The sequence below is a fragment of the Orycteropus afer genome, unplaced genomic scaffold (genome assembly GCF_000298275.1).
Source record: "Orycteropus afer afer isolate SDZICR_OR568_19922 unplaced genomic scaffold, OryAfe1.0 scaffold00003, whole genome shotgun sequence".
Taxonomy (NCBI): Eukaryota; Metazoa; Chordata; class Mammalia; order Tubulidentata; family Orycteropodidae; genus Orycteropus; species Orycteropus afer.
The window spans coordinates 30,224,402-30,250,740 of NW_006921590.1; the positions used below are offsets into that span (position 1 = coordinate 30,224,402).

Here is a 26,339-nt window from a genome sequence, read left to right on the forward strand (position 1 = left end):
GCTTACATATTTAATCTCTTATGAAAGGTTATAATGAATCCAATGCTTGAAACCAATGCTTTTGGCAGGATATAGAAATTTCTCCCAGGTATTTAGTTCCTATGGTCCTAGTATTTGTCTCCTGGATTTGCAGGGTTTCTCTCTCTTACACACACACACACACACACACACACACACACACACACTGCTGATCTCTCTGAGAACCTAAAACATTTAAATGTCAAATTGATAATGATCAGATTCATCCTCCAGCTTAATTTTCTCTCTTCATCTTTGAGAATGGTGGGGAAAAAAAAATACAACATGGCTTTGTGTCTGGAGCAAAGAATCTGTTCATCAGTCATCAGATGGGGGTGTTTTCCTGAAGGTCTGAGTGCAGGTTTTTCAGAGCCTTTTCTTGTAAAAGTCTTTTTCTCTTCGTTCAAATATGTCTCCCTCTTCTCCATGACTCTCCTTTCACTCATGGTGCTACAGGGCTAAATCAGCTCTAGTTAATGAATATTCGTAATGCCCTTGTTACCTGAATTTAAGGTGCATGAATGAAATATTATCTAGTTTTCCTCATGTTCCATTATTCACCTTACACATGGCCCTCAATAGATTCCTCTACTTCCCTCCCATGGGCTAGTGAATCTCAGTGGGAAAAGTCGGTGCTTCCCTACCCTTATCGAATGACTCAGTAGGTAAGATGGTACTGGACCAGAGAAGTTTGAGTCCAGGCCTGGACAGTTATTATTTCTGTGTTGTTCATGATGGTCATTCTTTGAGCTTGAATTCCTCTTTCAAATGGAGCCTTTAGCGCAATCTGGTGAGGATTGCCAAGGATCACTCCAGGGGCTTGGGTCAAAGGACAGTATATATAGAGATTAATTGGTGTTTGATTGTCACAGCATAGCACTTCACTGCTAACCGGAAGGTTGGTGGTTCAAAGCCACCAGGCACTCCACAGAAGGAAGACTGGGCAATCTGCTTTTGTAAAGATTTACTGCCTTGGAAACCCAATGGGGGTTGCTTTGACTCAGAACTGACTTGATAGGGTTTCTTTTTTCTTTTTTTTTTTTATTCCAAGAATAAAAAAAAGGAAGGATGGTGTAAAAATGTTCCTGCAGACCTTCCCTTCCTGCTGCATTGTGTTGGGGGAGGGAGTGGTGCAGAGAGGTGGGTTCCTAGGATTGGACGGGGGAGGAAGGTATACCCTGAGATCTGGTCTCTTCAGGGTTTTCCAGTTCAGAGAGAGCAGGGCCACTTTAAAAAAACAAACAAAAAAACCCCCACCACACTCACTGCCATTGAATCTTTAAACTGGGAAGGGATGATTAGGTACTCAAGGACCTGTGGATGCTCTGGGAGTCACATCCAAACATGGGTGACATTGAATTTCCATCCAGACAGCAGGATGGGGGCTTGAAGTCAGATTTAATTGATTTAAATACATCACCGTGAACCATTTTGTACACCCAAGCTTGTGGAGTGAGAGTTCTACTCTTGGTACTCGTGCCCAGTATAAATGCGAGTTCCTGCATTACTTGTCATGCTTCTTCCTCCTGAAGAATTTACCCCTTCACTTGAATTTACCAAAGACTTATTGAGTTTGTAAATATCTCAGTCATGTGAACCCAAGTGGACATCCTCGAAGCTCTGCTGCACTGATGACCCACCATACAAGGTTTGAGGACCACCCAAGTTAGCCTCACAGAAGGGGTTGTTAAAAGTGCGATTCCTGGGCACACTTCAGATGTACAGAAATGGACTTGGGCTAGGTAGAGGGTGTTGGGAATCTGCATTTCAACAACTTCCTCTATGAGAGTTTTACACACGAGGATGTTTGTTCATTTTTGCTCTAGAATGTACTATAGCATCTTCTATTTCCCACTGGTAGTTAAGAGGAAAGATCTGTTGGGGGAGTAGTATCATTGGCTGTAACCAAGTGATTAATTAGATGATGAAACTGATTCTGTTTTGTATCTTGGATTATCTGTTTGTGTCCAACCCTACTCTGGGATATAAACTCACGGGCAGAGAATAGGCACTATGTGCCCTCAACAGTGACCTGCAGAACTTAACTGAAGGAACAAGAAGTGCCTGCTGCCTGCTCAGGGCCAGTCTGATGGTTGCAAGTTGCATCCCCTCTAATCCTCATGGGCCCCTCTGCCCCGAAGTTGGACTCTGTCTGCTCTATGACAGATGTACATGTCACCACAAACTCATGACCAAGTTACATCAGTAGCATAATTATAATATAGTAATAGTCATAACAGGGTGAAGATTTGAGAGGGAAATTAATCTTCCAGAATCTGAAGGTTGGCATTCACTGTTTGTGAACTTGGTTGAAGGCAAAGCCACCAGAAATTTGTTAAATCACATGACAGGGGCCAAGGTTAGTTGCAGGGAATCCTTTTCCAAGAAGAGCTATTGAAAATGCTGAAACTAGCCCCTGAGGTTGCAGAGAGCCTTCCTTCCTGAGTGATATCTTTGGAAATAAGGCTGAGTGTAATGGTGGCTTCCATGAAAACTTTAGTCTTACAGTGGTTTGGCCATTGGTATACTTTTTTTTTTTTGGCTAATCACCACCATATGAGGCTTTGTTGGAGGTTGGCACAGGGACAGTATGCTTCTGGAGGGCTCTTCCAAAAGGACTGGCACTCAAGCTCCTTGAATGACAATGAGTTTTGTGGCTTCCATAGACTGATGACCAGCTGCTCCAAAAGACGTGGCACACCAGGTCTCTGTCCAGCATAGGGTCAATCACAAGGTTAGTCTGGCGGAGCCATGGATGGTTAGGATCGTTTGGGTTCTTGCCATGCCCCCCCCCCACTGCCCACTAAGCATACTCTGGGAAGAGGTTCCAGGATAGTAGAAGGGAGATGAGGTTAAGATCTGTGGGGAATCATGTACTACGGAGATGTCCATGCACTGTGTCACATGAAGTTGGTCTTCAGTAAATAAAATATTTGTTAATGAAAAGCCTCTTTCGTTGGCTTCTAACTCCGAGCCTCTACCACATAGCAGAGGTGTCTCTTATCCCATGCTAGGCCCACAGAGGCCACACACCTATCTGGAGGAAGTAAGAAGAGACTGAGAAAATATATGAATAGAAGCACATTTGAAACCAGGAAAGTCAACCTTATCAGCTTCCAGTATGTGGGCGACAGCTTGTCATCCAGCCTGGTGGCAGTTAGCATTCACTTGCCTTTATCACTTGGTTTGCTGACATCTTGTACTGCCTGTCTTTCATCCTTCTTGGCAGATAGGCTGAAGTCTGGACAGGCAAAACCATGTGATACCTCTTCATATGCTCCAGAAAAAACTTCGGGAGTCGTCTTATTACTCTAAGATGAGGGGTCTTATCCCTACTCCATAAAGGTGGGGGTTTGAGCATTACCACCGTCCCACAGCCCCCAGGTCTTCCTCATGGTGTGACTTCCTCAGGTTTAAGTGCACTCCCAGAAACACAGAGAAAAACATGCAAACCCAAGCATAGATGGGGCTCGGGCTAATGTGAACAGTGTTTGGATGACCCATCTTTGGGGTTTCTTAGCTTCTTCTCTGATACTTGAGTGTGAGTAACTTAGAGGGAACTAGCTGGCAGGACTTTCCAACATGGTAACTTCCAAAATGGCCTCTAGGGGCATGAATCAAGGCTATGAGGAGGAAAGGTAGTCTCCTGGATTCCATGCTGATGTTGAACCCAACTTCAAGAGAGGCTACAGCCAGGCTCTGTGCCCCTTCCCCTGGCCTGGTTCTGGGCCTTAATAGCAGCCCACTCCCTTCTTCCTCTCACCCCTGCTTATCCATAGCAGTTGGGCAGCCTGAGAACAAGAAGGGCAGATATCCCCTTTCCTCCTCCCACTTAGGAGCTGGTAGGGGAAGAAGCAGCAATGGGTGACCAGGTCTGAGAACTCAGCAGTGAGGAGAGCATGGCATGTGGAGGCCCCTTCTAAGGAGCCAGGGAAGACCCAGCCCTCCAGTTCTGTGCACCCCCACCAGCTGGGGTGTGCAGTAGCCCTCAGGAGCCATGGTGGGGGTGCTTTGGGAAGAGGAAGAGGGAAGGCAAAGGATGTCTGGGATTTGCTTTCTTATGACTTGTTAACATTAGTAAATATAGGCAGGTGTATGGAGGCAGAGTCCACTCTCCGGGGTAGGGTGGCAGTCTGAGGCCCAGGGTCAGATGAGGCCGGCAGCCTTCTCCTGCACATTGTATTCTTTGTTCTTCTTCACTCTCCAACCAGTAAAGAAAAGCAACAGCACACCCAGTACTTTGTAGCCCACCTGCAGGCCCAGGTACCTATGGGGCAGGAGGAGACAGGACCAGTCAAGGGAAAGGAGAGCTCTGAGCCTGTGTCCCAGCCCACAGCCCCCAGGAGGTAGCATCATTCCTACTAGCAGTCCAGAGGATGTGTAGGTCATCATCCAGGTGGGAACTGCTTTCTTTGTTCCTGTGACCCAACTGGGTACAAACCTCCTGGGAAGTATGCAGGGAGTAGAGAGGAAGTAGGCATGGCCTCCTAATCCAGTGATCCTCATCCCTCCACTGTGCCCCCTTGAGGGTCAGGCCAGGAGGGTCTTGTCTTCCTAGCAGAGCCAAGGCTTCCAACTGGCTGATGTCCCAGGCCTCTGGAAGCAGAGGCTGCTCAACCAGGGGGAGGAGAGGAGCACCTCTTCTCTGCTCTCTTGTTCTGTTTGTTTCCTGGCCTTCTTGGCCATTCTCCAAACCATTTCCAGCCCCCATGCCCCTCAAGCCCACACTCCCCAGGGTTTCTGTTCTTTATGATGGTAGCAGGTAAGGCGGCTGGAAGGAATGCAGAACTCAGCAGGGTTGCAAATGGGGCTCAGGCTGGCTGAGATAGGGTGGGCCCCTGCCCTCGACCTCTGCCAGGAACTGTGATCGAGAACCCCCAGGCTGGCCTGGCATCATTCTCACCTCCAAAGCCATGGCCTCTCCCTCTGAGCCCTGCCATCCCCTTTCCCTTTGACAAATTTCTTCCTGCTGCTGTCCCTCCTGGGGGCCTGTGAGGACAACAGATTGGGGACTACTTCCAGGGGGTCCTGGGTTTCATTACATGGATGGGTCCCTGTGAGCCTTGAAATGCCTGTTACTGGTGGCCCCTACTCCTGTCCATGAGAGATGGCCCCTTGGGTCCTTGCCTTTGGAAGGCTTACAGCTACTCAGTGGCCACTGGCGCCGCTGGCTGCCCTTTGTTCATCCTGGGCCCTCACCTGTTTCGGAGTGCATCGTTGTCGTAGTAGGCACAGGCCCCTCGCCTCCCTGAGCATTGCAAACTCCACCGGATGCAGGAATAGTCGATGGTGAGGCCGTACAAGGCTGGAGATGGCAGCCAGGCTGGAATCAGTAGGGGAGAGAGTCAGAGAGCTCAGGTCATGTGGTGTGAGGCAGGAGTGGAGTGCCTAGCCACCACCCCCAGCACCCCTAACCAAGTCAGATACATGACAATGGCTCTGCCCTGCCCTGGGTATCACAATGACTTTGGAAAGCAAAAGAGCTTTCAGCGAAGCCTGAATTTATCTTTTCTCAGAAGGCTTAGAAGAGAAAAAGGACCTGGGCCACCTTCCAGCACAGAATGAGTCACAGAGGTCAACTTGATGCCAATTCAACATAATTCCCATGCTTCGAATTGGCCCCAAGTGAAGGTATAACTGAGCTCCACTGTAGGGCAGGAGGCTCTTGAGGACTCTCCTCAAATCTGCACATGGTCAGGCAGGAGGGAGGGGTGCCCACATGTGTACCAAGAAAGAAGGTGAGCTTAGTAGCTAAGACACCCAACGGGGTCAGGGCCGGGCTTTGAACTCTGGTTTACTTGGGTTCAAATCCCACGTTCTCCCACTGCACCAAGCTGCTCTACTGGCTTAGACAATGCCTGGAAGACCTCAACACACTGCCCACTCAGAGCCTCTGCTGCAAACTCCCAGAAATTCTCAGCAGGCCTGATCCAGCAGTGGCTATGCCTTAAATTAAAGTCAAACTAAACCCATGCTGTTGAGTTGATTTCAGCTCCTGGTGACCTCATGAGTGACAGCGCAGAATGGTCCCAGAGGGCTTTCTTGACTGTAGTCTCTACAGAAGCAGATCGCCAGGCCTGTCTTCTGTGTGCCACTATGTGGGTTCAAACCACCAACCTTTAGGTTAGTAGTCAAGTGCAAACTGTTTGCACCAGCCACGGACCTCTGCAAAACCCAAGACCCATTGCTGTCAAGTTGATTCTGACTCATATTGACCCTATAGGAAGAGTAGAACTGCCCCCATAGGGCTTCCAAGGCTGTAAATGTCTAGGAAAGCCACTGCCTCATCTTTATCCCACAGAGCGGTTGGTGGGTTTGAACCACTCATCTTTTTGGTTAATAGCCAATTGCTTTAACCACTGTGCCACCAGAGTTCCCAGGCACCTCCATAGTGACCCCTGTTGGGTTTCCAAGGCAGTAAATCTTTATGGAAGTAGATTGCCCAGTCTGCCTTCTGCAGAGCAGCTCTTGAGTTTGAACCACCAACCTTCTGGTTAGCAGTCAAATGCCTTAGGCACTGCACCACCGGCCTTGACTGCTGTCAAGTCGAATTCAACTCATAACGACCCCTCCTTGGGTTTCCAAGTCTATCAGTACAGAAGTAGTTTGCCCAGTCTTCCTTCTGAGGAGTGGCTGGTGGGTTTGAACCACCAACCTTCTGGTTAGCAGTCAAATGCTTTAGACTCTATGCCACCAGAGCTCCCTTACTAGCTGTTAAATATTTTGAAGATCTCCTACCCTGTATTGTTAGTTATAACTCTAGGCAGTCACTCTGTTGGGGAGGGACTTGTCTTGGATTCAAACCCAGGTTGGGCGGTCCCTGTTCCTAGCCTCTGCTTAGGGCACTGTAAGATGCTGCTTTGGGACTGAATAAGAAAATATTCAGGACATGGCCCAGGCCACGGCCCAGGCCACAAGTGTGAATCACCAAAGAAGCAGCCCCTCTACTTAGACTCTGCTCACTCCAAAGTCTCCAGGTGAACAAGGACCAGAATTGGCCAGTAGGATTAATCTTCATTGGCTTCAAATGGTACGTTGTCAAGTAGAAACTTAAGTCCAGAAAATATTTAACCAAATCTTCATGGGTAATTTAAAGCTTGCTTGAGTTTATAAATACAAAGTCCTTTTATCTACCCCAGGGTGGAATTATGTTCCTGGGTGATGAATCCCTCCAGGTCCAAGTCCCACTTTAAGTTAACTGAGCTCAAATAAAAATCCAGAAGCAGTGGGAGGGAGTCATTGTTTTCAAGGTCATTGGAAGAAGCAGGGCAGGTTCTTCCCAGCCCATCCCAGCTGTTGGTGGGGCTGGGAGGAATGCAAGGTTTCTTTCCTAGGGGGGAGGTTTTTGAGAACATTATAAATGAGGGACAACAAGGAGCTTTGATGGCAAGAGCACCTCACATGAGGACAGGACAGATTCTGCTGTCCTGTGCCCTCTGTTTGTAACACAGACCAGAGAGCAGGCTCTGAAGGGGCTGACCCGGGAGGAGTGGAATAAGTGACTTGAGGCCAAGAAATACCACCGAAAAAAGCTGGTTCATTCCTCATCATCCAAACTTCACCTAACCCGGGCTCAGAGAGGGCCCTGCAAAGACTCCTGCTTGGCTGGTCCTTAGAGGGACTTCACCAACACACCCCATCAGGACAGTGGAAGCTGTTGCAGAGTGAGATGTGGGCCTGGCTCCCCCAGCAATAGTGGGCTCTATAGGGGTTTTAGCGTTTAAGGTCAGAAAGTATACTTGATAGGAACTCAAGCTCCTCTGTTGGAATTTCATATTCCCCTCTGCAGTGAACACTCACACCAGTTGCTGTCGAGTTGATTCTGGCTCAGGGTGACCTCTTGTGTGTCAGAGTAGAACTGTGCTCCAGAGGTTTTCACTAGCTGATTTTTTAGAAGTAGACTGTCCAGTGGTTAAGCGATCGGCTGCTAACTGAAAGGTTGGCTGTTTGAATCCACCAGCTGCTCAGTGGGAAAAAGATGTGGCAGTCTGGTTCCGTTAAAAGATTACAGACTTGAAAACACTCTGGGGCAGTTCTACTCTGTCCTATAGGGTCGCTATGACTTAGAATTGATGTGAAGGCAACTGGTAGATTGTCAATCTTTATTCCAAAGTGCCTGTGGGCGGACTTGAACATCCAACCTTTTAATTGGCACCAAATGCACCAACTGTTTGCACCACCCAGGGACTCCAGCGAGCACTCCCTGGGTCCTTAGTTAATAAATACGTCCTCAGTTGAATTCCTTGAAAATCTTTGCTTTTGGAATAGGTATCTTGTGAGTACAAAATTAAACTACATAATAATAATTAAGCTTTTATTTAACAAGTAAATATTGTGTTCTGACCAAAAAAAAAAAAAAAAAAACCCAAATACACACTGATAATTTTGGGGTAAAAAGCTATTGATTATAACATTTTTAGTTGCAAGATGAATTTCAAGCAATAATTATAATTTAGATTGGTGTTAAATGATAATTATATTTTTCCCCACATAATTTATTTTATGCCCTTTCAGATGATGCAGTCTTGAAGATGAGGAGAAGTCACTTCCCTTCTTTATTAAAAATAAGCTTTTTGGCTTAAAGCCATCTCTAGGTCTCCATATGTGTGCCTCGTGTTAAATCTACTGCTTGGATGTGACAAGAAAGGACAGCACAGCATGAGCAGTCTGGAAAAGAACCTGCAATATGAAATGAGGCCCACTGCAGGCCTTCCTGTCCAGGGTCTGGGCACCTGACCTTTCTACCCAGGAAGAGCTGGGTGTTCCCACCTCCATTTCCGGTAGCTTGCCATCCCTGCGAGTACTGCAGGGCAGTACTGATCAGGTGCACAGATGGAGTCCTCTGATGGATGCTGGGCTGCTTGAGGGCAGGCAGGGTTTGCCAGCAGAGGGCCCACATATAGGAAACATTTGCTGAATTCCAGTAGGAGGAATCATGGGAGGAGTCAATTTTGTAAAATGGGAAGGAAGCCAGGGCTAGGCCCAGCTGCTGTTCTCACCGGGGCAGGAATGCAAGGTTTTGTTCCTACGGCAAAGTTCTTGGAGAAAGGTTTTAAAATACCTGCTTTGAATGCTTTAAGTATACTCAGCTGCATCCACTTTTCATTTTCTTACATAATTTAGTGTGGAATTAATGCCATAGATGGAATCTTTCCTAACCTCAAGCATTCTGGGAAATTGCCCGTATAAGGTATTTAGCATCTGCTGTTGATTATGCACAGCTTGTCTTTATAGCAGAGATGAGAGAGATGGGGCTTCCCCAGCCCTGCCCTGCAGCCTATAGCCCTGTGAAGCCCTGTGACAACTTCTTGTGACAGAAGGGGATCGCAGACACTTACCCAGCAGGCGCATCAGCAAGAACTGTACCCCGATGGCAAATGACTTTTCTTCCTGGTTTACCACACTGCAAAGGAAAGCAGAGGGTGAAAAGGAGGGCTCAGGGCTGCACCACTTCTCAGTCAGGGGCAGCCAGCCTTGGAGCCCTCAGAACCTGCCCTTACGTGCCCTATGGGCCACCTGGCTGATTAGATTCACCTGGGCTGAGTGCTCCTGTTTCTATGTCAGTGGTTCTCCAAGCTTATTCCCAGACCTGCAGCAGGACCTGGGAGCTTATTAGAAATGCACATTCTCAGGTCCCAGCCCAGAGCTGTTGAATCAGGAACTCAGAGGGCAGAGCCCGACTATCTCCATATTAATGAGCCCTCCCGGAGACTCTGATGCGTGCTCAAGTTTGAGACCCCCTGGGCCATGTGATTTTCATGGCTGTCTAGGACCTCCCGGAAGAGAAAAGGCAGGAGGAAGAGGCTGGGAATGGAGGGAAGGAGGCTGAAGGGTGTTTATAGCAGCAGATCTGAACAATTCTCACAGATTGGCTTATAGTGGTAAAAGAAAGGCCGGATGCAAAGTGTAATTAATTAGGGCCCTTGGGCTGGAGGCTTCGGTTTGCAACTAGAAGTATCCTCTACCCAGGGCAGGCTTCATGGGAGTGTGGCATGCAGTCACACAGGACCCCACACTCAGAAAGGCCCTGTGTTCTGCTTAATGCTCTGCTGTCTTGAAATTCTTATTTTTGAATAAGAGGCTGTGCATTTTCATTTTGTCAGGGGTCCTCCAAACTGTGTAGCTGGTCCTGCTCCTACCCTTCCACTTCAAGAGTGGAGATGTGTTTTACTGAGAAAGGGAGTTCAGAGAGAGGCAATGTTGCTAAGCCCCACCCATTCCCAACTGGGGAGCAGAGCAGAGAGGGAGGAGCTTCCCAATACAAGGTGGGGAGCTGGAAGCTGGCCAGAGGCAGTCCAGCCCAGAGGGCTCTGGCAAAGGCAACCAGCTGTAGGCCGTCACAGTGGGTCACTCCTTGGCTCGGCCCTCAGCCTGGCAGCCTTGGGGGACTTTGTGGCCTTGGAGAAGCCCCAAATGAGTGACTTGACTATGGATTTCTCTGCACTTTGAGCATACCCATTCCCAAGTGGGTGCTTGTCAGGAGAGAGCACTCGAGGCTGAGGGGACAGTGAGGAAGGGAACTCAGAAGTAGTCCCCGGACTTCCACACCCCACTGCCACAGTTCTGCTAGTACACGGGGGAGGGATCTTCTCCCAGCTCTTCTGAGGGATGGTTCAGTGAGGGAAATACTCATCAGGGTGTATGGAGGGGATAGAGGCACCCACTGGGATACTCTACACTAGATAATGTTTCAACCTTGATCCCAATGGGTGCTCCCTTGACACCTACAGATCCCTCTATTCACCCCACCTGTAATAGATGCCCCTTGTGTCATGAATCGCATCCCTGGGTGGTGCAAACATTTAACATGATAGGCTGCTAACCGAAAGGTTGGAGGTTTAAGCCTACCCAGAGTGTCCTGGGAAGAAAGGCCTGATGATCTACTTCTAAAAAATCAACCACTGAAAACCTTATGGAGCATAGTTCTACTCTAATACACAGGGGGTCAACATGAGTTGGAATCAGTTTGAGGGTAACTTTTGGGTATGTTGGATCTGTACTTCCTTATACGAGCAGACTCCTCTGGATTCTCAACCAAACAGAATTGTGCATCCTGATTTGACATCTTCAGCCCCTTCCTGGTCTCTGCCCCATTTGGCCTTGAATTAATGTACCGTTTCTAACCCCTCTTTCCTCATACATCTCCAGTTGGCCTTCACTTCCAGCCTGTGCTCCATTCCTGGCTGGAGGACAGGACTGATACCAATAATGCTTGGGTCACCTACAGTGTCATCTTTAAGCCTCAGCTTCTCACACTAAATCACATTCATTCTTTCATCTTTTCCAGTGAAATTTCTCTTTAAACCAAGTTGGAGTCTCCTCTCCAGTTTCACCCTAGCCACTGACCAGACTTGGAAGGAATAAAATTTTCTAGAAGAGTCACAAGTTGCCCTGGGGCTGAAATGATGTTCCGTTCTCCACTACTTCCCCATCTCTGGAGTCTGACAAAAGCCCTCAGGGAGGTGATTTGACAGGGATTGCCCTTTCTCCCCAGCCTCTCAGGGACTCTCCTATGACATTTCTTTTTTCTGTCTCCTTTCCTTGTCATGGGCTCCCTCGGATCTATCTCAGAGTTAGTGTCCACCATGGTCCATCTAACCCAGGGTGGAAGAAGACAGCCCCTTCCAAGTGTCTTGGGTGAATGCCTCAGTAGGAAAACACAGAATGGGGAGGAGCAGAGGAGAAGAGAAGAGAGTGGCCATAGTAGAAGGCAACAGGCATGGGCCGTTAGTGTCTCTGCACATTCTGGCTGGGTCTGTCAAGAAGGTTAGGTCCTGACTGCTCTTCTCCTGTGTCACTTTTCAGAGTTGAGGTTGCAGAAAGCACCCTTAAGAGATGAGGTAATGTCTTCCCCTAGACCAAGAGCAGGTTTGCTTATAGCTCCTTGTAAAAGCAGTGGCTCCCCACGCTCAGTATTCTTTAGCTGCAACACAAACCCAGTTTGTGTCACCCTGGTGAGACTTGGGGGGCAAGGATCATCAATGCAGTATCATGTTCATGCTGCCTGTTGTGCTGAGAAAGTACAGGCCTTTGTCTTTGACCCAGGAGTCTCATCCTTCTGCCGGCATCCATGAAATGCTAGCAGGCCAATGCTACTTGGTAGCTTAGAAAACGGGTAAAATCCCAGGCTCTGAAAATTGCTGCTTTTGCTCCTTTCTTACTGCCTAACCTTCTGGAGAAAAACAGGTCATGAGTACCTCCAACACCCAAACCAATTTCCATCAAGGCAATTCTGACTCACAGTGACCCTATAGGACAGAGTAGAACTGCCCCCTAGGGTTTCCGAGGATGTCATCTTTATGGAAGCAGACTGCCTCATCTTTCTCCTGTGGAGCAGCTGGTGGGTTTGAACCACTGACCTTTCAGTTAGCAGCCAAGTGATAGACCACTGCACCACCAGGGCTCTTCATGAGCACCTAGCTACCTGTTAATAATAATTCGTATTATGATTAGGTTAATAGTCATAATCAACCAATATATAAAGCATCTATAGTTCCAGAGTGAGTTATCATCTAACCCTGTGAAGTGGATATCATTACCTCCATTCCACAAATTAGGAAACTGAGGCTCACCAAGGTGAGGCAACAACCACAGACTTTCAGCCAGTGTGTGCCAGAGCTGGGACTTTGACCCTGGCACCCAGATGTAAATTCTATGTTTCCTTGTCTGCAGTGAGGAGGGTGAGGACAGAGGGAAAAATGGTGAGGCAAGCAGGGAATGGGCAAGATAGACTTTGTTCCAGAGGGTGAGGTGAAGGGAGCGGCACTCTGTGTATAAACCTGAGAGGCCTTTCGGTGCCAGCTGCAATGGAACATCTCTCCCTCTCCCTCCTGCTCTGGCCAGCTTCTCCTTGCCTGACCTGAGGATTTAGTCCTGCTCCTAGCACACTGGGCTCTACTCATTTTCATCCCTTTCCAGAGTCCCCACTTTGTCTCTGGAACTTTCCTTCCTCACCTTTTGCATCCAACTGAATTCTCCTCCCTCCTCTCAGTTCTTTTACGATTTAAGAATAAGCAAATCTGTAGGCATTTCCAAAAGGTGAAGCCAGGCAGCCTGATTTCAACATGTGCCACTTTCACTCTGCAACCATGGGTGGTGATTTAATCCTCCATGTGCAGAATGGAGGTGCTGACAGGGTTGATGTCAGATAAGGCCATGAGGACTGATGAAGTGTTGCAGTGAAGTGCTTAGCACAGAACCTGGTATAGGGCAGTACTCCCCCACCACTGATACCTGTAGCATTATCTTCCCATATCACCAAAAAATTCTGTGCATAACTATTCAAAGGACTCGGAGGGGGCCAGCAAAGGGAGGAGAGATGAGAAGCAGGCAGCTGGTGTACAGTCAAAGGGAAGCATGGGGAAGGACTAGTCCAGCCCAACTGAGAGGTAACACTCACCGCAGAACCATCATGTAGAGGGGGTTGTGGGAGATGCAGGCTATCAGGGCCACAAAGGAGATGAGGAAGATGGCTGGGAGCAGGAAGTGGGCACAAGAGATAGGGCACGACCCCGTCTTTGCTGAACCAGATCCTTTGATCACACAGCTGCAGTTCAAATAGATCTTGGAGAGGAGAGGGAGGAAATAAAGGGAAAATCTGCTGTTAGTATTTCATCTCTGCATACTTCATAGTCTGCATCAGTTCTAGCTAGACAATCTCTGAGGTTTCAACCCCTCTGTCCTCAGGGTCCCCCCTAGGGAGCACCTAGATCCAGGTGATACTAGATGCTAAGGTAGGAGAGGAGAGGAGACCAGGTGAGAGTTTCAAGGTGCCTCTGATTGTATAGAAAGCATCTTCACCAAAACTAGTCATCCCAGGTTGGGTGGGGCTCCTCCAGGAGCTATACCCACATCACAGTGTATGGCCCAGGGCTCTCTTCCAAGCTGTTGTGTTGTTGTTATGTGCCATTGAGTTGGCCCTGACTCATAGCGACCCCTCCTCGGGTTTCCAAGGTGGTATCACTACAGAAGTAGGATTGCCCAACCTTCCTTCCTCTGAGCTAGGCCACCCCATACCCAGCAGCATTGATTTTGTGCGTGCTTTTGCTGTTTGTGTGTTTATTGCAGGGGAAGGTATAAACAGGAGGAGAACACCGATGGAAACACAGTGGAGTCCACTGAGCTCTGAATCTGTCAGGACCCCTGCCTGACAGGAAATCCTCCTGTCTACAAAGGGCTCCAGGGAAGGAGATCTCACTTTCAAATCAGCAAGTCCATATGGATCAACACTGTCATGCAACTTACCTTCATGTCTACTGCCTATGCCTGGTGGGCCTCACTCTTGCTCTTGCGGTGTCCAAAGGCCTAGCCTAAGACCCTTTCAGTGTCATAGGACTTAGGGGTCAGAACTGGAATGAATGAGTTGATATGCTTCCTTCTACCAGATAGTGAGAACTATGTACCCTCTTTACCTTGGCAGCTAGAAAACTCAGGAATAAGTTATGGGCAGTATGGCTGTAATTTCCCTCAGTCTGGGTTTTTATAATATAGATGATTTTCCCTTACATTTTATTATTTTTTCTTGGTATTATGCTAATGTTGGTCTTGAAGTGCTTATGCTGTTATTGGAAGCTTGTCAAGATTATTTCTGGAAGTAGATGAGTAAGAGGTGAGTAAATAAAGATAAGCAAACCACAGAAACCACCACAGACTCCTCCAACTTGAAGGCAACTAAGAGCATCCTGTCCAAGCTCCTTGTCTTCCCTCTGCCTGGGAGCCATGCTCCTTTGCCCACAGAGGTGGCCCTGCTCTGTCCTCTCAGAGGAGGGTAGTAAATGGTACTAGCCTTGTGCATGCTCTCCACACATACATTTCTTAAGGGAATATGATGCATTCCTTTTCTTAGGGTGTCTTTGGGGGAACCCATAGACTTCCCACTGCTCTTAGGAAAAGTAACACCAGCTTCTAAGCCCGGCCTACCCAACTGTTTCCCCTGCCTTCCTCCCTGACCCAAATGGGTGTGGTGTGATACTCCTCCCCACTCATAGCCAACTCTGGCCTTCTCTCTTGTCTCCTGGAGCATCCCGAGTTCATTCATGCCCTGGGGCCTTGCATTTGCTGTTCCCTTTCTCTGGAATGCTTTCCTCCAAGATCTTCAAGGGGTTTCTTCCTCTGATTGTTCAATTCTAATGGTGCCTTCTTAGGGAAGTTTTCCCTGACACCAGTCTCAAGTCCCAGGCACTATCTGCTCCATTGAGCCCTTCTGTGGCCTTTATTGCCAATGTAGTTGATAGAGTGCAAACTCCATGAGAGCAGGAACCTTTCTGATGGGTTCACCACCATGTCCTCAGCACCTATCTGTGCCTGATGCTCATTAAGAATCTATCTGTTCAGTCACTGACAATCAACCCTAATTGGTTTGCTTCTGGCTGACTTTAAACTGTGGGAGCCACAGCGCTCACAGCAGGGATGAGGAGGCCCTCATCAAGTGAGCAGCAGTGAATTGGGCTGCATGAGTAGAGGGTTCATGGCCAGGAGATGCCTGGCCTTGAAGAGAAGAGTGCTGCACTGAGATGGGATTGGGCACTAGTCCCAGGTCTACTCTAAACAGCAGTGACTTCAGGTTGGGTGTGTGGCCTTATCTGGGATCAAATAACCTCTACTCTGGCTCCTGGCTCTAACCTTCAGGTCCACACCATAGAGGCATGCCTTTGCAACATGGTCACCACTCACAAGTCAGAGATGCCCACTAGGATATGTCAGGATGAGGCTTGATGGCCTTGACTGAAGGAGCGCTTTGGCTTGTGTCTGCTCTGAGCATCGCTGAGCCTCAAGCATTTGAATCTATTGGATAGTGGCCAGTCTTTAACTGCCTTTGGGCTGCAGGGATCTGGTCATGACCTTAGGGAAGAGGAGATGGGAGCAGAGGGTGTGGCCCGGAGGAGGCCAGGATGCTGGTATTGAGAGAGAGTGGAGCCCTGCCCATCCCGGAGCCAAGGGACAGTCTGTGAGGGCAGACATTGTGCTTGGGCTCCTCTTGACCCCGAGACCCCAGCTTCCCTCACCATTTTTTTGGAGGCTATAGAACTGAAGTTGATGTGGCTGCAGCCAGCATGGCAAGGGGAGAGGTACTCAATTCCGTTGTCTCCACAGACGGGGTGGAAGAAGGAATCTGGGCACGAGCAGTCCCTGCGGCAGGCGGGAGGCTGTGGATGTATAGAACTTGATGTGCTGCCAGCAAAACAGGAAATGGGGAATCAAACAAAGCAAGACCAAAGAAAAAACTCTATACGCCAACCCAGCGTGAGCTCCGTCCGGGCCTGGTTAATGTGCCTGTGCGTCTTTGTTTGTTTTGGGCTAGTGCCACCCTGGGATCTGAATTATGCCTATTAGAGCCAATGGTGAATTTGTCACTGGCTGGTGGTCATGGCACCTTTCCATTTCTTCCACTACTTGCAGCCCCACCCATCTGCTTCCTGGACCAAACCCAACAACTCTTCAGAAAGGCTGGCTGGCAAATCCCGTCACAGCAGGGGTCAAGACCACCAACCAACCAGGGCTCTAATGAGAGAAATGGCAGATGGGACAGGAAAGTCACAGGCAATAGTTCTTTTCTCTTCTACCTGTGCTCAGGCTAGGGAGAGAGGCCGAGACCCTTTGAGGCAAATCTGCAGTTTAGTTGGCTGCCTGTCTCCTGGGTCTATGCAGACATTGCCCAGGTCACTCAATGCCTCTAAACTCCAATCAGGAGTATTTCATTGTCTGATCTCACGTTTACCACCATCCTCATCTCTGATATTCATGATGTCCTTTGGGAAGAGCTGGGATAGGAAGGGACAAACCACAGTCCAGAACTTTGCTAAAGTAATTATATCAATGTTGTTACTGTTGTTAGTTGGTATTTAGTTGCCTCAGACTTGTGGTGACCTTATGTAAAACAGGACGAAACGGAATTGTTGATGTTTGAATCCATTTTTGCGGCAACATACTAATGATATTTAACATTTACGGGGCATCTCTTACACACCAGGCACTGTGCCGAGAGCTTTTTATGCATGGTCATCACAATTACTCTACAATTAATTATCCTCCTTCTGTGGATGAGAAAACTGAAGCTTAGACAAGTAATTTCCCCTAGCTAATAAAGAGCAGGGCCAGGACTATAATCTAGGCCTGCTGATCACACAGCCCTGTGTTAAACTCCCAGTGAAAGCCATCCAACCCCTGAAAGCTTCTCGGCTTCTCATAATCCATTGCCAACCTACAGAGGAAAGATATGCATTGGAGTGATCTTCTCATCCTGAGCAACCCTCCCTTCTCTCCATCCACCAAAGACAAAGAAGTTATTTCAAAGAGAAAGGCAACACTGAAAGGTATACCATCCCCAAATGCTGCAATCTCATTAGGCAAAATCTAAAAGAAAAAGTTGTTGAAAAGTGGTGGCTGGGAAAAATGAAAATGTTCCTAGCTCAGCATCCTTCTCCCATAGACTTCTGAAGTCCTTCCTGAACTTGAAGCCAGACTTAAAACTTACATCCCGTATTGTTTTATGCAAACTGACAGACAAACTTCACCTGCCCTTTTCTTCACCTGCCATCATTTTCATTGCTCTCCAGATCTTTTCAAGCCTTCCCTCATCTTTCTTCAGTAGCTAAATGAGACTCTAATTCTAGCCAGCACAGAGCTGATGCTAAATATAGCTCACTTCCTCCTTCCTGTGGCTCACAGCCCAAAAGATTTATCCTCAGACTACACTAATCAGTTTTTGGTGTTTCTTAAAAAACAGAATAACTGAATACCAGGAAGCTTTGATGTCTTCTTATAATCGAGTGACTATTAGGGATTTTATTTTCTAAATTGCTATGTGAGACATTAGGTTAAAAACTGAAAAGGAGATGAAAGAGTTGAGGAAGCAGGAAGGATGCCATGTGGCAGCCAGACCCAGGCTCTGGCCTCAGTAACGGGTACCTCTGTACTCCTCATTCCTATTACCTGGGGGAGTAGACCTCTTCCACAGCTGGGGTGGAGCATCCCATGAAGAAGAGAGGGGTAGAGAGGATAATGGAGATGATGATGATGGTGGCGGCCACACGGGGGATGGTTTGCAGGGAGAAAACAAAACGTTTCATGAGGATTCCTCCAAACAGCATCCCTAAGGCTGCAGCAGGAAGGTTCACAGCACCTGGGGATAAAGAGAAAGAGCAGGTCTCAGTGCACAGACCTGGGCCTACGTGTGGGCCACAGACACCAAGCTGAACAGTGGAGAGGGGGCTCTGCTTCAGGAATAAACATTTGATATGTTAAATAACAGTAGCAATACTCATTGCCACTGAGTTGAATTCCAACTCATGGTGACCCTTGTAATGTTGTTGTTGTTGTTGCTATTTGCTGTCGAGTCGCCCCCGACTCATAGCGACCCCTCCTTGGGTTTCCGAGGCAGTATCACTGCAGAAGTAGGATTGCCCGACCTTCCTTCCGAGGAGTGGCTGGTGGGTTTGAACTGCCAGCCTTCTGGTTAGCAGTCAAGTGCCTTAGGCACTATGCTACCAGAGCTCCTGACCCTTGTAATAGCTATAAAAAAAACCTCCAAAACCAAGCTCACAGCCGTTGAATCAATTTCTACTTACAGTGACCCCTCCTTGGGTTTCTGAGGCTGTATCTCTATGGAAGTAGATTGCCCAATCTTCCTTCCAAGGAGTGGCTGGTGGGTTTGAACCACCAGCCTTCTGGTTAGCAGTCAAATGCCTTAAGCACTACATCACCATACTCAAAAACTCACTGCCGTCAAATCGAATCTGACTAATAGCGACCCTCCTTGGATTTCTGAGGCAGTATTACTATGGAAGTAGATTGTCCAATCTTCCTTCTGAGGAGTGGCTGTTGAGTTTGAACCACCAGCCTTCTGGTTAGCAGTCAGATGCCTTAGGCACTACATCACCATAGCCAACATTTATTGAGTGCATACAGTTTGCCAGTCACTATTCTAAGTTCACATGACAGAATTATCTTGACGTGGAGAATTGCCCTGTCTGTGCAAAGAATACAGAAAGAAGAAATAAGGTTAGCAGATTATGAGTTGAATGTGCATTTATGAAGCACCTTCATTGCCTCGACCCTCATTGCATCCTCACTGACCACATGGGGTTGGCAAGGCAAGAGTGACAACCCCCCCCGCCGTGTGTGTCAATGGGGAACTGAAGGCCAGAGGGGTGAAATATAGCCCAGGGCCACATGGGAGGTCCCTGCCCACTCTGACTGCCCACGTAGGCTTCCATACAGGAGGTGGCAGAATGCTATTGCTCCTGAGAAGCCAGGGAATCTGATCTCATGGCCTGTTTTCTGCAGAAGGAAGGTCTTTGAGCCTGTCAGGGGACTGAAGAGTCCTCACTGGAGGGACAGGAAAGATAAATAAGGAGGCTTCTTCACTTTCAAAACATCATTCCTGGGATCTTGTGGCTCAGAGACCTAACTCAGCTGTCAGGGTTGTACCCTAGGCCTGTCTAGTCGAGGACTTGGGCAAACTCCCAGGAACTCCTGGGGAAAGTTGGCTGCAGGGCTCAGAAGTACGGTTCACACCGAAAAAAATCATGAGGTGAATGAAGCCAGGGCCATGTTGCTGGGCTGGAGGTTAGAAGCCCCCAAGGTACTCCCAGGGCTGGGGCAGAGGCTGAGGGTACCAGGGAGACTCTGTACTTGCTCCGCAAATGACTTAGCCCCCAAACCAACCAATAGTCTTTTCTCCATTTTGTAAAAGTAACTTTTTACTTATGTTACATAAGTCAGGAAATGCACAGGAAAACTATAGGAGGGCCCACACTTGACCCTTGACCATGACTATCTTTAGTGGAATGTTGAGGGAACTTTCAGTTCCTGGTTTTTAGACTTCTGTATCATTTCAATTTCTTACACAAGCCTGTCTTTTTATAAGCTTAAAAAAAAAGTTCATTGTTCATGTTTGAAAAGATTAGCATATACTTCAAGTGTGCCCCACCTCCTTAATTAGACTGGAAACAGTACCTGGGACATACCAGTATTGGTTGCCCTTGAGTCGACTCAGACTCATGATGAACCCACGTGAGTCAGAGTAGAAGTGTTCTCAATAGGGTTTTCAGTGCCTTGTCTCTTGGAAATAGATCTTCCAAGATGTCTCTGGATGGACTTGAACCTCCAACTTTTCAGGTTGAGTGCATTAACTGTTTGCACAACCCAGGGACTCCATCTGGGACATAGCAGGACCTCAAAACATACAGGTTGAATGAAAGGAATCTTCCTGAAGACAGAAGGCACATATTTCCCCCTTGGATCTCCTCTTAGCCACTAGAATAGCAAAACAAGTTTATAGGCAAGAGGGAAGGAGGAAAGGTAGGTGGTCTTGTGGGGGCTGGATGGGGTTGAGGGACTGGTGGGTATGGGAACCCAGAGTTAAATGTAAAGAAGATTCTGTGCAGGGGTGATGGGGGAGCCAACAGCCAGGACTCCATCCATTCAAAGACTGATGGACGGCAAGCCTCAGAACTGCCCTGTGACTGTACATGAGTGTGGGCCTGGCGAAGCCCACATTGCTCCTCCTGGTTCCTCACAGTAGAGGGGCCATTCTGGTTGGAAGCTGATGAACTCCAGGATGGGCTCCCACCTCAGGATCCTGGGAAGGTTGACTGAAGCCCATGGGTGAATAACAATGTTATGCTAAGTATCTGAATCCCAGGTGCTCTTATAGGGGCTTGCTTAGAAAGGACTCCACAGTAATTTCACCAACTGGCTAGTGGGACTTAGCAGCTGAGCCCTGAGAATGGAGCCTCACTTTTCAGGGGGATATAGAATATGACCACACACCAATGTGATCAAGCTCACTTATGGACTAGGCCCCACATTTGGGTGCTTGATGGGACCACATGAGTGATTCTCATTCCCAGCCATAAAAACCAGAGATTCTGGTTTCAGCGATCTAGGGTGGGGCTTAGGTATCTGTATTTTTAGAAGCTCTCTAGGAGAGCCTAAGTCCCTGGGTGGTGCAAACAGTTAAGCTCTTGGCTACTAACTGAGAGGTGGCAATTTTAATTCACCCACAAGAGCCTCAGAAGAAAAGCATGGTGATCCATTTCTGAAAGATCAGTCATTGAAACTGTATGAGCACAGTTCTATTCTACTTTGACACACACGGATCACCATGAGTCAGAATCTACTTGATGGCAACTAGCTTTTTTGTTTGTTTGTTTTGTTTAGGGTTGAGAATTACTGGGCCACACACTCTGTTACCCAAGCAGATGTATTACAGTCCCTGGAGAAGAAGGCACTTGCCTAAACCCAGATTCCATCTCCCTCTTTCCTCTGTTGCCCTTATGATGTCAGGGCCTTTGGGAGGCTGTCTTCCAGTCCCTCCAACAAGAAGGAAGGCAGGCCCCAGTCTCCACCCATGCAGGAAAAGGAAACCTTTAGATTACCTTTTGACTGGAAAGATAGGCCTAGAAATCTGCCAAGAATGTTCTGGATTGCCAATCAGGAAAAATGTCTTTAAAAGTTTTTCTCCGAGGCAAGTCCTCCTTCGGCTCCTGTCTGTGTCTGGTCTGGTCTTCACACCCCACCCTCCACACCTGACTCCCTGATGGATGACCAAAGTGCCCAGGCCCTTCTTCAGGCAGAGAGACCTGGCTCCTGCTGCACCCCCCTCACTCACCAATGAGGAAGTTGGCATAGGCCGCGGAGGCGCCATACTGCTTCTCCAGGAACTTGTTGAGGAATGTGGAAAGACCGGCAATTACGGAGGAGAAGGTGCACTGGGCCAGGACCACCAGCATGAAGAGCGGGTTCATTAGGAGCCTTAGGAAGATTCGGGGGAACCCTGCAAAGAGACTGCCATCAGGAGCCGGGTCTTCAGGGAAGACTGTCACAAGGGTACTGTGAGCCTGGCCACAGGAAATGCGGGCCCTTCCCTCCTCCTTCCAGGAAATTCTCTTCTCTTCCTTAGGGGAGAAACCAAGACATCAAAAAGTTCAGTGGCCAGCTCAGCAGCACACAGCCACTCAGACTCCCAGTCAGTATGATCATGGGCTAAATAGGATTAGGATGTGACTAAAAGAAACCAGGTGACAGGTACATCAAAATAGAACTAAACACTGGAAACAGTTTCTTCATATAACAACTCCCTGTTAGGGAGAGGAATATGGGGGCCAGGCCATGGGTTAGGAGGTGGGGCTGACTCTGTCTGGAGATCTGGGTTTGAATTCAGGTCTTGTGGCATCTGCAAAGAAACAGAGTCACCAGGACCCCTGGCAGAACCCTTCCTGAGCTACAGGAACACCTGGGGGTTAGGGGCCAATTGCAGACCATCTGCTGTCTCTAACCACACACTATCACTTGGGTTTGGGTACCCCTGGTCACTGCCCCACTTTGAGCCAGCCCACCCAGTCAATTACGTTTAATGAAATCCACCAGGGAGCCTCCTGACTGGACCTCTTCTATCTTCCTTGTCTCATCCACCATGGAAGAAGACCTCTGAAGGCAGAAAAGGGAATGAGTGTTAATGTCCCCAGCTCCTATAGTTACCCTTCCCTGGGCCCTCAACCCTTCTGGTCTTTGTGGTTATGGGCTAGACAGCTGTGAGCTTCCCAGGTGTGGACGTGGGAAGGCAATCAGAGGATGTTTTCTTGAAGCAAACACTGCCTACATTTCAGTGAGCCCAGTGCTTTGGCTGACAACCAGCACACATCCATGCCAAAATTCCCACAGGCCTATTAATTCATATCCAATTTGCCCATGATTGATGCCAAAACGTGTCTTACTATTTCTCACCCCTTGTTTGTCTGTCATGACTACACTTCTCTGTCTTCCTTGGATTCCAGGAGGCACTGGCTTCTTGGACACTCTGGTCCAGAAGGTCCTCTTTTTCCAGCACCCCCTTTCTGTCTCCTCTGTGGGGTCCTGCCTCTTCCTGGCTTAAAGTTGAGTCCTGCTTAAGACTCTTATACTGGCCCTTTGCCCGTACTTCCTGTGCATCTACCTTGGTGAACACTTACCTACCTCGGGTAAACTCATCCACTGCAGCCTGAGCCCCTCAGATCTGAATCACCAGCAAAAAATATAAGACCCCTGTGCTCTGACACCATTTGGACCCTCTAGGGGAACTCTTTTCCAGGAACAGGAGCTCTCTTTATTGAGTGCTCGATGCTGGGCACTGTGCCTCGTGGTCCGCATGCATTGTCTAATTCCTCCCAACCTCCAAGATAGATACTCTAATAATCTTTAGTATTTTAAAGACAACAACATTTAGGAACAATGAAACTTGTCTAAATCACTCAGCTAGTTTGTAAGTAATAGAGGTGCATTCAAAACCAAGTCTGCCTAACCCCAAACCACTAAGACATATTGCCAATTTCTTAAGTTCTTATCCCTGCCCCTCCTCCCATGGCTGGGCCCTCATTTCATACATCTCATTACTAGAGTTCAATCCTTGACTCAAAATCTTGGCAAAGGCACAAACAGTTGAGTGCTAGACTACTGATGGAAGGGTTGGCGGTCCAACTCTACCTAGAACTGCCTCAGAAGAAAGGCCTGGCAACCTGCTTCCAACCTTACAGAGCAGTTCTACTCTGTGACACATGAGGTGATTATGAGTTGGAATCGACTCAACAGCAACCATTTTTTGGTTTTGATCACCATTGTAACTCACTGCTGGGTACTTCTTTGCACGCTTTCTAAGAATGTTTATCCTTGCCCTGACCTCAGCTCCTTGACAGCCACTTCCCTAGTCCTCATCTCTCCCCTGAGCCTCTACACTGTCCTGTCTCATATTTCCAGCCTTCATTCCTTCTTGACACCCTACTTCAACCTTGCCACTACATTGCCACCCAAGTGGCTTCCCAGACCACTGCTGGGTCCCAGGATTTCATGGGATTAGAGCAAGTTTTAGACCCTTCACCCTAGCATCAAGTTTTCCCATTCCAACTTCTCATCCTTCCCTGATTTCTTTCCCCACAGCTATAACTGGAAGAAGCATGAAGTCACTCTGTTCACAGTATGTTTCATTCTCATCTCACCCTCTCGTTTTTCAGTGCTAGGAATCTTTTTCTTACTCAGTCCTTCAGATTCAGATATCAAACTCACTGCCATTGAGTTGGTTCTGACTCACAGCGAGCCCTCCTTGGGTTTCCGAGGGAAGTAGATTGCCCAGTCTTCTTCCGAGGAGTGCGTGGTGGGTTTGAACCGCCAGCCTTCTGGTTAGCAGTCAAATGTCTTAGGCATTACGCCACCAGAGCTCCTCCCAGGTATCAATGGGCTCTGTTAAATGCAAAAGTCAACTGCACCAGGTCACATACTCAGCTTTTGCTTTTAACTCTTTATCCCAATTTAGATGAACTCAGAGGTTTCCTGGAACTTCCTGATTCTTGAGATGTTAACAAGGTAAAGAAACACTGATGAGATACCAAATTTAGGGAATTTATCAGCACTCATACCTCTCAAGGCCTCTATGAAGCCCTGAATCCATGAAACTTGTTTGGATTTTACCCTGAATTTGCCTAACTTGCTACAGAATCTTAGTTCTGATTATATTCTACTTTTCCCTTTCTTAAACTCATATAGGTGGAGCTACAGGCTCTGAAAACGTTACCTCCACTCCTCTGGACATTGTTCGAGGAAAGAAAAAAAAAGGGAAAGAGATGACAACCAAGGAGGCAGAAGAAATGAGCAGGCCCAGCCACCAGGCTCCAATCCATCGAGGGTCTCCAGGGCTCAAGTTAACTGTGGCTGTAGAGAAACCAAAGAACATGGGTGTTTGTTGGATGAATGCATGAGCTTACTGGAAAGAGACCCTCTGATCAGGGGAAGTTTCATTAGCTTTTTGCCCATGGTGGACAAGAGGTAAGCCATGAACTACGTAGAACCTTAGGCAAACACCACGATAGTCTAGTCCTGCCAGAGAGCCAAAGCCACTTACTACATATAGAAGGTTAAAAAAACCCCTCACACTGAAGCGACCAGAACTTTTACTTCAACTTAGTTCATCTCTAACTCTAGGCAGGAATAATGATGAAGGCAGCTGACTCTCTTGAGGGCTTCCCATGGGCCAGACGCTAGACCATGTGCTTTACATGTGTTGTCCTACTGAGTTCTCCTAGCAAGGAAGTCTATCCACTTCTAACCAATCAGGAAACTGAGGATCAGAGTGAGTAAGTTTCTTATTCAAGGTTAAGGCTTCTAAGTGCTATTTTCATTGGTCAGTTTCAAACCAATGGGTCTTTCAAGTACCCAAATCTGCACTCTTGACCACTGAACTCTCCAGCCATCCAACTTTATCAACCCCTAAAAAAGGAGGCCCCAGAACTCTCTGGGGCCTAAGCAAACAGTCATCAGCAGTGTGGTGTCTGAAGAGGAAGCTTTCTCCTGGCAATTCTCCCTGCCCATGTCTCAGAAGTCTGCTGTAGTGTTTCTCGATGTAAAGAAATTGCACAAAGAGAGAGAGAAGGTGGCAGAATGGTCCACAGTCAAACAACGACAGGTAATCCTTGGCAGTTTCTGGTCTCTTAGGGCAACCAAGAGCCACCAGTCAACTCAGGAAGGATGGCCTAGCTCTGAGGCAGGAAAACTTTCCCTCGCTTTCCACTTCCATTTTCAGCAGATGACATTGTGCAGATGATGAGGTCTGACATCCCAGGACAGGAATCTGTAGGCTCTGGCAGCATGGCTGAGTTTCACACCCACCCAAATTTCTTGAGAAATTCTTGACCAGAAGGCTCTGATATGTGGCCAGCACAAGTGGGGGTGCCATTCCTAAGATTCTGGCTCAGACCTGCCTTCCAGCTGCACCTTCCGGCAAATGGGAACCCTACATGCCACCCACACACTCCCCACGCTTTCCACTTTCTTGGCTTTGTTCAGGTGGTTTCCTCCACCTGGGAATACCTTCACCCCATGGCAACCTACTGAAATCACACTCATCTTCCATGACTCCATTCAGACATCACCTCTCCAGGAAGCCCTCCAACTTCCAAAGCACTTTTCCAGGCCTTCTGTTAAGGCACTGACTCTTCTTGCCTATGGGCAGCTGGGTATGTGGACAACAAGCATATAGAGACAATATGGCTGCTGCAGTTCTGCTCTACCCTATAGGGTCTTTATAAGTTGGAATCAACTCAACAACAATGGTTTTGGTTTGGGATTCATTCTGTGGCTGGCTTCTTGAATGACTAAGTACTTGTGGCTTTGTCCCTGGTCTGTATTTTCTCACTCTAAGATACATAGTGATTTATTCCATACCACGTTTTGAAGAATAAGAGCTCTCACCTAGTAACCTCTTAATATGTAACAGGCATGTTCTAAACTTCACAAGTCTATGTGACTAGCATTAGCCCCATTTTACTGATGAGGAAACTAAGCATAGAAAGATG

General features: G+C 47.9%; 1 protein-coding gene across 1 annotated transcript in view; it reads right to left on the reverse strand.

The window, feature by feature from the left end:
- Positions 1-4,164: 4,164 nt before the first annotated feature.
- Positions 4,165-26,339, reverse strand: part of SLCO2A1 (solute carrier organic anion transporter family member 2A1) — a 120,349-nt gene continuing 98,174 nt past the window's right edge. The window contains exons 6-14 of the mRNA XM_007937015.2: positions 24,563-24,699; positions 22,371-22,449; positions 21,632-21,796; positions 17,950-18,139; positions 16,023-16,188; positions 13,418-13,581; positions 9,357-9,421; positions 5,218-5,341; positions 4,165-4,285 (exon numbers count right to left, since the gene is read on the reverse strand). Coding sequence (XP_007935206.1) covers positions 4,165-4,285; positions 5,218-5,341; positions 9,357-9,421; positions 13,418-13,581; positions 16,023-16,188; positions 17,950-18,139; positions 21,632-21,796; positions 22,371-22,449; positions 24,563-24,699 — 1,211 coding nt within the window. The remainder of the gene's footprint in view (positions 4,286-5,217; positions 5,342-9,356; positions 9,422-13,417; positions 13,582-16,022; positions 16,189-17,949; positions 18,140-21,631; positions 21,797-22,370; positions 22,450-24,562; positions 24,700-26,339) is intronic.